A 12,598-nucleotide genomic window follows, 5' to 3' on the forward strand; every position below is an offset into this window, starting at 1 on the left:
GTGAGCTGAAATTACGCCACTTCACTCCAGCCTGGGCAACAGAGCAAGACTCTACCTCAAAAAATAAAATAAAACCTTTGGGGCAAGCCCTGCTTTAGAGTCCAGAATTTTGGGGATTTTCAAAAGGCTATTCAGTGCATGGGATTTATATCACATAACACCCTGACAGGGTCTGACGCAGTTCTCCTATCGACTAATCGATTTTCCTTCACAAAACAAATTTAAAAATCACATCAAGGGATCTAAATAAAGACTGTAAATAGTTTTCCATCAGTTGGGTCAGGTCAGGAAAAAAGGTTTGGTCCTTAGAACTTTCTGGATTTGGGAGTGTACTATACTCCCCATTTTACAGATAAAGGGAATGAGGAAGGGTAAGATGAAGTAACTTGGTCAAGGTCCTATAGCTAAGAAGTGGCTGGGGGGGAAGTGTGTGTGCATGGGTGTGTGCAGTGCCTCAGGGCACCCCTCCCCCCCGCACCCCACCACTGGGAGCAAGGGTTCAGGAGAAAACAACTTTGACTGCTTTCTCTACCAGAAACTCACCTTGAGCCTCCCACACCAAAGTCATGGGCAGCTTGCGGGTGACCTCCTTCCCTTGGCTCATAGTTTCACTGATGCTCATTTTAATTCACTTTCATAGGGTTGTTTTGTTCTCGTTTTGTTTTTGTTCCAGACAAAGTCTCCCTGTCGCCCAAGCTGGAGTGCAGTGGTACAATCACAGCTCATTGCAGCCTCTCCCTCCTGGGCTCAAGCAATCCTCCTGCCTTGACCCCCCAAAGTGCTGGGATTACGGGTGTGAGCCACTGTGCCCCACCTATAGGGTTTTAAATAGTAAAAGGAGCCTAGTGAAGTACGACTTACCCCCAGGAACCCCTTACAGGCCCCGGAGGGACTCTCTTCCGCCGAACCCAGGGTATAGCTGTGACGCCATCTTTTCTGCCTGGATTATCCCAGTAGTTAAACAAAAATTAGAGAACGTCATTCCATTTCTCTCTGTATATATTTTTCCAAGCCCTTTTCACGAATGATCAGTTATTTCCTGCACTGAATTTTTTTTTTTTTTTTTTTGAGACAGTCTCACTCTGTCACCCAGGCTGGAGTGCAGTGGCACTATCTCGGCTTACTGCAAGCTCTGCCTCCCCGGCAAGCGATTCTTCTGCCTCAGCCTCCCGAGTAGCTGGGACTACAGGAGAGCACCATCATGCCTGGCTAATTTTTGTATTTTTAGTAGAGACAGGCTTTCACCATATTGGCCAGGCTGGTCTCAAACTCCTGACCTCGTGATCTGCCTGCCTCGGTCTCCCAAAGTGCTGGAATTACAGGCGTGAGCCACCGCGCCTCGCCCTCCTCCACTGATTTTAAAAAAAAAAAATTTTTTTTAATTCTCTTTCTCCCCACTCCCACCCCCAGGCTCACTCCTTATAAAGCAGCCTCTAGCCTCATCTGCCCCTCCTACACCACACCAACTCGAGGGCCCGGAATTGGGTCTGGGGCAGTCCCTGACTTGCTTGCTTCCCTGCCTTGCTCTTGCGGTTAGCCTCAGGAGCAGGGTTGAGGGTCAGGCTTGGTCAGGCAGCGGGAGGTCCAGACAGTGAAGCGGAATCCTTCGGAGATACCAGTAGAGGGCGCATCTGCCTTTTTCTATTTCAGATTAGAGTTTTTTTGCTTTTGTTTTTCTCTCTCTCTCTTCTTTGCGTTTCCTTCCTGCCAGTGAGCAGCGTGGATGCGCAACCACGTGCTCTTATTCTCACTGATTTGGGCGGTGCCAGCGCCTCCATTTGTAAATCTAGTTCTTCCCGGATTTCACGCCCTTCTTGGGCTTAGGCACGAACTTGCCCCCAGGCTTCTCCCAGGCCACCTGGGCCCAGTCCTCATTTCTGTTTATTCCTCCTGCACGAGGGTCCCGGGGCCGGCAGCACCGCCTGGCCCAGGCCTCGACCTCGCGATCGGACGCTGCGCGTGTGGGTGACCGCGTCCCTGAGGCGCTGCCCGGGTGCTCGGGATGCACACAGGGCGGCTCTCCCTCCTACCTTGTCATCCTACTGTCTAATCCGGGGGCAGCTTCCCTCCTCCACACCAGCGAAGCTGCTTCCCAGATGCAATCCCCGCGCACCCGTGAATCCCGGCGCCGGACACCTGGAGCGCCCGGAGGTTAGCGGAGCCTGTTTTCGGTAACAAGAGCCCAAGAAGCATCCTGCAGGCTTTCTGCTTTTTGGGTGTATTTTAAAGCGAAAACGGGTGGAAAGCTATGTATGCTCAGTTAACTATGTCTAGATGTAAGCGTTTTTTAAAAAAACACAGATGGAGGCCTCCCTCCGAGGATGCCTGGGATTCTCCTCTTTCTGTGGGCGGCAGCGACCCCCCTGCGGCTCTAGCCTCCACTAAGGGATCTGCGGGGAAGACACAGGGAAGACCAACTCCGCACACTGGATTTGATTAATGATTTATTTTGATTAACGCCGTCACAGTGACGCCTTGGCGTAGTCCCTGTTCACCCGGGTCCCAGCCTCGACCCCGCACGGACCGCGAGGGTGGGTAGCTGGGGAAGGACGCAGGAAAGGGGCGGGGCGGGGCCTGGGGGCGGGGCCCGGGAAATTCCCCGGCGCTGGCAGGGAGCGGCTGGCGGTCAGCTGAGCGGCGCTGGGCGGGGTCGCGAGGCCGCGCATCAGCCGGAGGCTCCCCAAGCCCTGGTGCCCCAGCCGCCGCCGCCGGCGCCGCCGCCCCCCGGCAGGTTCCCTGGTCAACGTCCCATCCCGGTCGGCAGCTCTCTCCAGGCGGCACGATGCCAAGGAAGCAGTGACCCTGAGCGAAGCCAAGCCGGGCGGCGGGTGAGCCAGGGCAGGAGGCTGCAGAGGTGGGCGAGGGGGCGGCGGCTCCTTCCCGACGGGCTCTTCTCCAGCCTGAAAACGGTTCCCGCCGCCCTGCCCCGCGGCCCGGAGCCTGTCGGGGTGAGGGTGGCGAGGGGTGGGGCGGCCCTCCCGCGAGACTGCTGCCCTGGGAGGATCCCCAGGCCCCGGCGGGTCCTGACCTGGTGGGAAAGGGTGGGTAGTGAACAGAGGGTGGGTCCAAGAAGCGTCCAGGGCCGGCCTGGCGGCCACAGGTAACCCCTCTGCAGGTCACCCGGAGGCTTGGAGGTGACGTCCTCCCGCAGGCTGGGAAGGATTCCGCAGCCAGTTCCTGGCCATAAGGAGGAGGTGGTTACAGACACACCTGTGGGAGACGTGGGACCACTACTTGAGCTGAATGAGGTGCCCAGGGTCTGTACCACAGAGTGACCCCTTTCTAAGGGGGTGGGAATCCACATAGACTACTGTGTCTAGGAGAGTCTGTACACTCTATATAGAGAGAATATTTGATGAGGCCGAGAACCCCAAAGGAATTGTTTTTGCCATCGAAATGTATAAGCTACAGGCAGTAAACATCGCTCAAAGAAAATGAAACCCAGGTTCCGGCCTGGCCTCCACCACCAGGAAAACTGTTGTATGGAAATGTACACCATGGAACTGTTTGTAAGGATGAAATGGAAAATGAAAGCATAGAAAAGTAAGGCAATGTGAGAACCTCAGAAGCCTTTGGAGCTGGTTAGCAAGGTGCAGGCAGTGTGAACAGAAGAACCCACCTTGCTCTTTTGACCCAGGGAGAGAAGAGTTAGCGGGGCCAGGCTGCCTCCCAGGACAGGTGCAGTTTTGGGGCGGGGGCTGGAGAGGTCCCAGGGCAGACGCCAAGGCCAGGGATTGCCCTGGAGTGGACAAGGCAAGTTTAAATGTGACCTTTAGAGAGAGGACGATCATTGATTTAAGTCCTGGCATAACTGATCTGTTTTTCCACTGGGCCAATTTTGGGTGTTCTTTATATATTATGTATAACACTGTAAAAGTAGCAGCTTCTTTTTTATAAATTAACCTTTAGGTTGCATATTATGCTAGGAATATAACTAACCTAACCTCCCCTGCCTCCCGTCTCCGGAAAACCAAACTTTATTCTGGAAGGCAACTGGACACTGTATTATGTCCTGCTGAACTCCCGCCCTTAGGTAGAGGCGTGTAAGTATTCTGGCCATGAAATACACCTTCTGTTTAAATTTTAGAGATTTGGCATATTTGATATATGTTCTTTGGAATTTATGAAATAGAAAACCCAAAGGAAAAGGAAAAATATTAAATTCTTTAAAAAAAACATATTTCATTTAGAAAGAAAAAATTATTTTAAAAGCTTTGGTTGTTACCACTTTGACATGTGTATGAGGATTATTAGCATCTGTGTTACGAAGTGATACCCAGATGACTTTGCAGTGACAGAAAAAAAGCACTTCTAATTTTTCAAATAAGTTAGAAAAATGGATTTCGAGAATCTGGAAGTGAATGCCGTGGAACTGTGGAGAAACTCCTAACAACACTAGCATGCTGAGTTTGTCACCTACACAGCAGAAAGCATTTTACAGGTATTACACTTAAAAATACCTCATTATGCTATATTTTCAATTGATTTCGACATTTACTGCAAACCTGCTATGTGCCAGTCTCTAGTAAGAATAACATGGAGAGAAAGTACACGGGCAAACGATGGCAGTAATTTCAGAGTGGGCGGAGGAGGTGGAAATGCAGAGTGTTCTTGGGTGCTCGGGTAGGGAACAGTTCATATGACACAGGACATCATATTTAAGCTGAACATTGATCTGTCCAGTGGAAGTTTGCCAGGACACAAGGGGAGCCAGACATTTCGGGCAGAGGGCAGAAGAGAGACAAGGACGCAGAAACAGAAGAATGCAGAGAACCACGAGCTCTTTAACGTGCCTTGGGTATGAGTGTTTTGGTGGCAGGAGGTGACTCTGCTGGGTCATTTGGGCCTGGGCCCTGAAAGGCCACATTTATCTTGCTAAGAAGCTGAAAGTCTGTCTTGTACGGGAAGGATGGACTCAGGGGACTGACCTCATATTGCAAAAGAAACCATGAGGGCAACAGGACTGAAATTGACAGGGCTGAAAGTCAGTCATTTAGGAGGCTGTTAAAATATATTCAACAGATATTTACTGAGCCCTCCCTTCTATGTGGCAAGTAATGTTCTCAGTCCTGGGGATACAGCAGTGGACAAAATAGGCAGAACCCCTGTCCTTTGTGGAGGTCAATGTGGCTGTGGTACAGACAAGATAAGGGCCTGAACTAAGCCTGTGGGGATGGAGAGGAGGCAGTGGATTTTAGAAACACTTAGGAGGGCCAGGTGTGGTGGCTCATGCCTGTAATCCCAGCACTTTGGGAGGCTGAGGCGGGTGAATCACTTGAGATCAGGAGTTCAAGACCAGCCTGGCCAAAGTGGTGAAACCCCGTCTCTACTAAAGATACAAAAATTAGCCGGGCATGGTGGCATGCACCTGTAATCCCAGCTACTTGGGAGGCTGAGGTGGGAGAATCGCTTGAACTAGGGAGGCGGAGGTTGCAGTGAGCTGAGATTGTGCCACGGTAGTCTAGCCTAGGCGACAGAGTGAGACTGAGTCTTAATTAAAAAAAAAAAAAAAAGAATTATTTAGGAGGTAGAGGTGATGGCATTTGGTGACCCATTAGACTTGGGGAAAAGGGGACTGGGAAGAATCAAGCCTCACTCCCTTGGGCAGCTAGGTTAAAGCTGCTGCCATTTTCTGTATATTACTAAAATACAAAGTCACAATATCCCTTCTAGTGTGTAATGATGAAGCTATTTTTACCCAATTAGTAGGATGCATACTCTAAGTTCTTTTTCCAGGGTGATGAAGGATTTAGTTGACGCAATATTAGAATCTCGCCCCCCCCTTGTGAACCCAGAGTCTTCATAGAATTTGCCAGTAGCCAACTCTTGTCTCTGGTCAAAAATCAAGTTTTCACTGTTTAAAACTCATTTATCCCATGTAGGGATTGAACCTATGAATACTTCGTTAACAAATTTGAAGACTTGGCCATACCAGGGCAAGGGCCTAACCTTGTACCTCGTCCAATGTCCACTGTGGAGAAGTCAGTGTAAAGCAGGTACTATTTGACACATAATGACTTTCTGACCACTAGAGCCATCCCACAGTGGAATAGACAGTGCCTGCTAAGGTCACTGCACTTGTGCTGTGTCATTGAAACACTCAAGCCTGCTCTATAGGATCATGTGCCATCGAAACCAGACAAGACATTCTTGCATTGAATATGTTGGTCTGGATCATCTCTAAGGCCAACTCAGGAATCAGATTTATGCTGGTGTTTACAAGGTCAAGTCATGACTATAATTACTTGATCTCTGGAATTTAAATGTATATACACACACATGCACACACACACACAGAGTCAGGAATTGAGATAGCAGATATGCGAATAAAATCTAGGGGACTTGCTTTTGACCATCCATTTACTAGGCAGTCCTCAGTCTTCCTCATTGGTGGAATCTTGACAAATCCTGTGCTCAATTAATTCATCCTTCCATCATTAAATATCACTTTTGCTTAGAAAGAACATACTTCACATCTAGGTCAGTTGATTATGGGAAACTCTGTTATTAGATAGAATCTTAGAATAAATGGCTTAGTTCCAGTTTCTGTAACCTTCGAAGACATGTGCAAGGATATTGTCTTTCATCAGTTGAACATAGCTCAAGGTGATGTTAAAAACAGAATGAAGCTTTCTGTAACTGGCATTCCACCAATAGATATTTCATATGTGCACTGCACAGTGATAGCTCATAGTGATGCCCTAAGATAACCTAAGAATTATGAAGTGCCCGTTGAGTCATCCAAAATCAAATTACTTTTTTTTTTTTTTTTTTTGAGACAGAGTCTCACTCTGTCACCCAGGCTGGAGTGCCGTAGCATGATCTCAGCTCACTGCAACCTCTGCCTCCCAGGTTCAAGCAATTCTCATGTCTCAGCTCCCAAGTAGCTGGGACTACAGGCGTGTACCACTACACTCAGCTATTTTTTTTTTTTTTTTGACTATTACAAAAGTTTATTTAACAAAAAGTCTAATATGAAAATGTACATGACCTAACTTTTACATCATAGTAAAACAGGCCCTGTGGAGAGAGGACATGGGTTTCTCTGCTGAACAGCCATTTTTTATACCCATTCCAGGGCTTCTGACATGATGATACTATTTCCTCATATTACCACCATTCCAATATTGTTCTGTTGCCCACTGGTCACTATCTCTATACATTCATCTATCGCAAGATTCATAAAGGGATCAAATCCCCACAATATTCCTTGGACATGTCTGCTACCATTTAATTTCAGTGATAACTTCTTGTCCATAAGTCCGCTCTAGCCATCTGTCTAGAACATGATGCTATTCGAGATGTTCAACAAAAGGTGACATTCGAGATCTTCAAGAAACGAAGGAGGGAGAGTGCAGGGTGACCAGGGGCCCGACCGCAGGGCCGGGAGGCGAGTCAGCCAGAAGGAGGTGCAGTGGCTGCTGGCATTAACCATGCCGATGCGCGAGCTTTGCCGCTAATTTTTGTATTTTTAGTAGGGATGGGGTTTCACCATATTGGCCAGGCTAATCTCAAACTCCTGGCCTCAAGTGATCTGCCCACCGTGGCTTCCCAAAGTGCTGGGGATAAGCCACTGCACCCGGCATCAATTAAATTACTTTTAGTAAAATTTTGGTATTAAGTGTTTACATGCTTATATTTAACATATATGCTAACTTCTTATGTTTGATGACATTTGAATTACAAAATATTTTTTCTAACAATACTGGATATCACAGAATTTGCTGTCATTAGGACAGGTATAGCTATTCGTGAGAGTGACTGGCCTGCCGGTGATACTTGGTGTACATGCATTGAAGGGTGGGGTTTAGACTGTGGTCTTTCTAGAAACTAAAGAATATTTTTCGTAGTGTTGTTGAGCTGAAAGCAACAACATAAAGATTACCATTTGCTGGATGAATCAATAAATATCACTAGAGGTCATATGACTTCCTAAGGCCTCACATCTGGCTAATGGTACAAATGCTTTTTTCTGTGGCCTCCCTTAGCGCGACCCTGCTTTTTTCCCCATATCCTTATAAAATCCGGGCAACGTGAGAAGTCAGAAACACTGATGTAACAATTAGAACCAGTTTTAACTTTATTATGGTGGTGTCTATAGACTTGGTGGAGGTATAAAAGGTCATGGAGGGACCAGCACAGTGGCTCAAGCCTGTAATTCCAGCACTTTGGGAGGCCGAGATGGGTGGATCACCTGAGGTCATGAGTTCAAGACCAGTCTGGTCTGGCCAACGTGGCAAAACCCTATCTCTACTAAAAATACAAAATTAGCCGGGTGTGGTGGCACATGCCTGTGATCCCAACTACTTGGGAGGCTAAGGCAGGAGAATCACTTGAATCTGAAAGGCAGAGGTTGCAGCAAGCTGAGATTACACCACTGCTCTCCAGTCTGGGCGATGAAGTAAGACTCTGTCTGAAAAACAAAAAAAAGTTCATGGAGGACAAACATCTTAACAATTTTCAAAGAAATGTCTCTTTTCTCCCCCTCTCTTCTTCTCCCCTCCCCTTCCTTTCCTTTCCTTTTCAGAAAAAACATAAAGGAGAAACTTGTGCATATAATAAGATGAAACCAAACACATTTCTAAAAATCTACTTAGATTCTTTTTTAAAAAAAAAATCTGTTAAATATTTTCATGGCCTTTGCAAAATATAGTATAATCACTGAATACCTAAGAAAAATTAAATGTTGGCAAGTAAATGATACATATGACAAGGATTTTCTCTTTTAGGTCTATTACCCAGAATTTTAGTATTCCTCTGCAAAATAGGTAGGAACACTTACTCAGTAAAACCCCATTTTAATGAGATGATTCTTGGTACCAAAAAAATGAATTTTACAGAAAATTAGAAACTGATAGTCTATTCAGATTATTTTGGGGAGAAGAAAAACAGTCTGTTCTAGTCACCTAATGCTAAGCTAAGGAACACTTCTGTATTATACCTGTTTTCTAAATGAATGTGGGTGTGTGCAACATAGATAAAAAAGGTTCAAAAATGAATCCTATGGTTTATCCGTGTTTTTTGCTTCATGAAATTGCCATCACCCTCATTACATGACTACATGAGAATGACCCTCTTGGTGCTAGCTCTTGTAGGAAGAAGTGGCACAGGCTGCCCTGTCACAGGGTATGGTAGGTAGCTCTGTCTCTGATTACCTACAAGTTCCTCGCACCAAAAGGAGGTTATCAGGTATTGCTTCCAGAAGATCTACAGAAAGCCCAAGGTATTGCCTCCTGTGGCCAAGGATGCAACACCACATTGGTACATTTGGTTTTATTTTAATTGATGGCTATTAAATGCACACATAGATATTATGACGCAGTTACATGTCAGAAACAGGCAGTTCTCTTACCTCTATCTTCCAGGGACTGAAATCTTGTGTAATGGATTCTCCACAACTTGGGGGTCACACAGGCTCCATCGTCATGAGTGGCTGATGGATCTCACAGAGACCAATGCCTTTCCCCAGTTAGAAATGGGATGCTCGCTTCCAGGTTCTCTCTTCACCCCTTTTGTGCATCTGTGGCTTTCTGCCTGATCACAGTTGTACAGTGTGCATTGTTGCTTGATACCTATTTGTTGGATACATGGGTTTAAAATTATTTTCTAATGGCCAGACACAGTGGCTTATGCCTGTAATCTCAGCACTTTTGGAGGCCGAGGCCAGCAGATCACCTGAAGTCAGGAGTTCGAGACCACCCTGGCTAACATGGTGAAATCCCGTCTCTACTAAAAATACAAAAATGGGCCAGGCATGGTGGCTCACCCCTGTAGTCCCAGCTACTTGGGAGGCTGAGACAGGAGAATCACTTGAACCTGGGAGGTGGAGGTTGCAGTGAGCTGAGATCGCACCACCGCACTCCAGCCTGGGCAACAGAGAGAGACTCTCTCAAAAAAAACAGAAACAATCTTCTAACAGTAAACATCCTGGAAGTAATAATATGCTTTTTCAGGCATCTCTCTGGACTTTGGCCACTCTTGATCTTTGTGGAATGGGTGTGTAGGCCACGTGTATACAGTGTTAGCGGGGAGGAGTTGCCTTTGCTATGTATTGCTTTATGATCTATCCCCATCAACTCTTGAAGAAAATACATCATTTTCACCAAGTGTGAAGGTGGAAATTTGTGCTGAAGATGTTTACCCGGGTGGTAGGTAACACAGAAGCACGGTGGAGATTCACTCATTTGTCTTGCATTTCTCTGTCCACATGGACCCCTCTACAAAACAAAGTGATATGTGTAAAAAAATTTCAGACCATGCAATAAGTAAAGATATCTTAGTCTTTTCAGTATGCATTGAAAAATAGAATATGAAGGCCTAACTACTCAGTAGTATAATAACTATGTTGTTTTACAAGGTGTGGCTTTGACACCTGGTGGTGCCACTTCCTGGTCTTGGATGAGCTGTACGCCTCTGTAAACCCAGCTTCCTCACCTATAAACAGCTGCCTGGTTCAGCGTTAATGAAGATTAGTCAGTGACAGTCCTGGTGTGCCGAGTCCGCACATAGTAAGCATTCAAAGAATGTTAATTCTCCCTTTCTTCTTAACCAAAAATATAAGAAACAAAATGTAGTTTTAAAAACAGTTTTTTGAGATATAGTTCGCTTACCATGCAATTCACTCAAAATAAGGAGATTTGAATTTGAAGATTTGCATGGGAAATTTTTGTCAGGATACTTTGCCCATGTCTACATATATCCTGGTCATCATGATGTCATACCCTCGTCTCCCTCCCCCATTTCCCAAATCCTCATTGTACCCTTTTATACACCCATACACCCATACACACACACACACACACACTTTTCTGAAGCTAGATATACTTTTTTTTGTTTAAAAGGAAGAATTAAAAATGTTCAAAATGTAACTGGAGAGAAAGTGGGCAACTTTGGGAGTAAATATTAGCAATCGCCAATGGGTTTGTGGGACTCCCGGGGGTCCCTGGTGGGGCGGGGGACAGCTCTGTTTTCAACAGGTGACTTTTCCTCAGGAACTTCTGCAATGTCCCATCAACCTCTCAGCTGCCTCACTGAAAAGGGGGACAGCCCCAGTGAAAGCACAGGAAATGGACCCCCCCATCTGGCCCACCCAAACCTGGACACATTCACCCCAGAGGAGCTGCTGCAGCAGATGAAAGAGCTCCTGACCGAGAACCACCAGCTGAAAGGTAAGCAGGGCTGGCCCATGCATGCCCCGTTCATCCCGGGCCTACAAGAAATGCCGTCCCTTTGCACTAAGGCTTGGTGGTGAGCTCCCTTCTCCCTGTTTCCGTAGGTGGTAGCAGGTGGGGAAGCACAGGATTTAGCTTTTGGCAAGGCTAAATCTATTCTGATATTTACTTTTGGATACAGGTAAAAATAAAAATTGTGTGTAGCTCAAGGAACTAACATAATGAAATTTAACCCATTCAAAAGGAAAAAGCGGCTGGGTGTGGTGGCTCATGCCTGTAATTCCAGCACTTTGGGAGGCTGAGGCAGAAGCATTGATTGAGTCCAGGAGTTCAAGACTAACCTGGGCAAGATGGCAAGACCTCATCCCTACCAAAAAAAAAAAAAAAAAAAAAGCTGGTCGTGGTGGTGCATGCCTCTGGTCCTAGCTACTGGGGAGGCTGAGGTTGGAGGACTCCTTGAGCCCGGGAAGTTGGAGCTGCAGTGAGCCGTGATCGTGCCACTGTACTTCAGCCTGAATGACAGAGAGAGAGACCCTGACTCAAAAAAAAAAAAGGGAAAAAGGAAGAAAGGCTGCTATGGTTCCAGAGTTAGTCCTAAATATTACCTTATTAAGAGAAAGCCTCCTGGTATCTCAGGCCATGGCTTTGGGCAGGACCAGTGTTTGAACCTAGGAGTAGTAAGAACTTACTTAGTTCCTGGTAACCATAGATATTTAGATACTTGTGCTGTAGTGGCAGTACCCAAATCAACTTTATCCTCTTGGGACTTTTAAGGACTAGAAATGATGTTCATCCCACTAGTCTTTTCTGTAAGCAAAAACCACTTCATCATTTTGCTGCTGACCCTTGGGCCGAGGCTAAGCATGGCATCTTCCGATTCAGAGCCATGTGGTCAAGCGGACTAGAGGGAGATTTGGTTCATCAAATCAAGTCCACTTTCCTAATGTGTGACCCCATCATTCTGAACCTCCTGCAGAAGCCATGAAGCTAAATAACCAAGCCATGAAAGGGCGGTTTGAGGAGCTTTCAGCCTGGACAGAGAAACAGAAGGAAGAACGCCAGTTTTTTGAGACACAGAGCAAAGAAGCCAAAGAGCGTCTCATGGCCTTGAGTCACGAGAATGAGAAATTGAAGGAAGAGCTTGGAAAACTGAAAGGGAAATCAGAAAGGTCATCTGAGGTGAGCAGACTGATCCATTGTGATTTTTTTTTTTTCCATAACATTTGCAGTAGAATCTTATGTGTCTAGACCCCTAGATCAAAACCTGTCATGGTTCAGTCTGGATTGGTGTTTTGCCTGGTCTTGGAAGAAGTGCTTTTGCTCAAAAGATTGGTTGCCTTATTAAGGGTCATGGATAATCTCTTTTAGGGGAAAGAAAGTTGTAAAGCTTTGACCATATTGACTGTAGGCAAAAGAACAGGAAGGTT

At 46.3% G+C, this 12,598-nt stretch overlaps 1 protein-coding gene and 1 pseudogene across 5 annotated transcripts in view; one reads left to right on the forward strand and one right to left on the reverse strand.

Moving 5' to 3' along the window:
- Window positions 1-2,630: 2,630 nt before the first annotated feature.
- OPTN (optineurin) overlaps window positions 2,631-12,598 on the forward strand; it is a 48,911-nt gene continuing 38,943 nt past the window's right edge. For 3 of the 5 annotated variants that reach the window (XM_050803218.1, XM_050803217.1, XM_050803221.1), the window contains exons 1-3: window positions 2,638-2,828; window positions 10,992-11,168; window positions 12,148-12,350. In XM_050803218.1, the coding sequence (XP_050659175.1) occupies window positions 11,003-11,168; window positions 12,148-12,350 (369 nt within the window). In that variant the 5' untranslated portion in view covers window positions 2,638-2,828; window positions 10,992-11,002. Of the gene's footprint in view, window positions 2,829-4,314; window positions 4,442-10,357; window positions 10,509-10,991; window positions 11,169-12,147; window positions 12,351-12,598 lie in introns of those variants that run through there. The other 2 variants (XM_050803219.1, XM_050803220.1) reach the window with 2 other exon arrangements.
- Window positions 6,923-7,258, reverse strand: LOC126962386 (small nuclear ribonucleoprotein G-like; annotated as a pseudogene).

Source organism: Macaca thibetana, chromosome 9 (assembly GCF_024542745.1).
Source record: "Macaca thibetana thibetana isolate TM-01 chromosome 9, ASM2454274v1, whole genome shotgun sequence".
NCBI lineage: Eukaryota > Metazoa > Chordata > Mammalia > Primates > Cercopithecidae > Macaca > Macaca thibetana.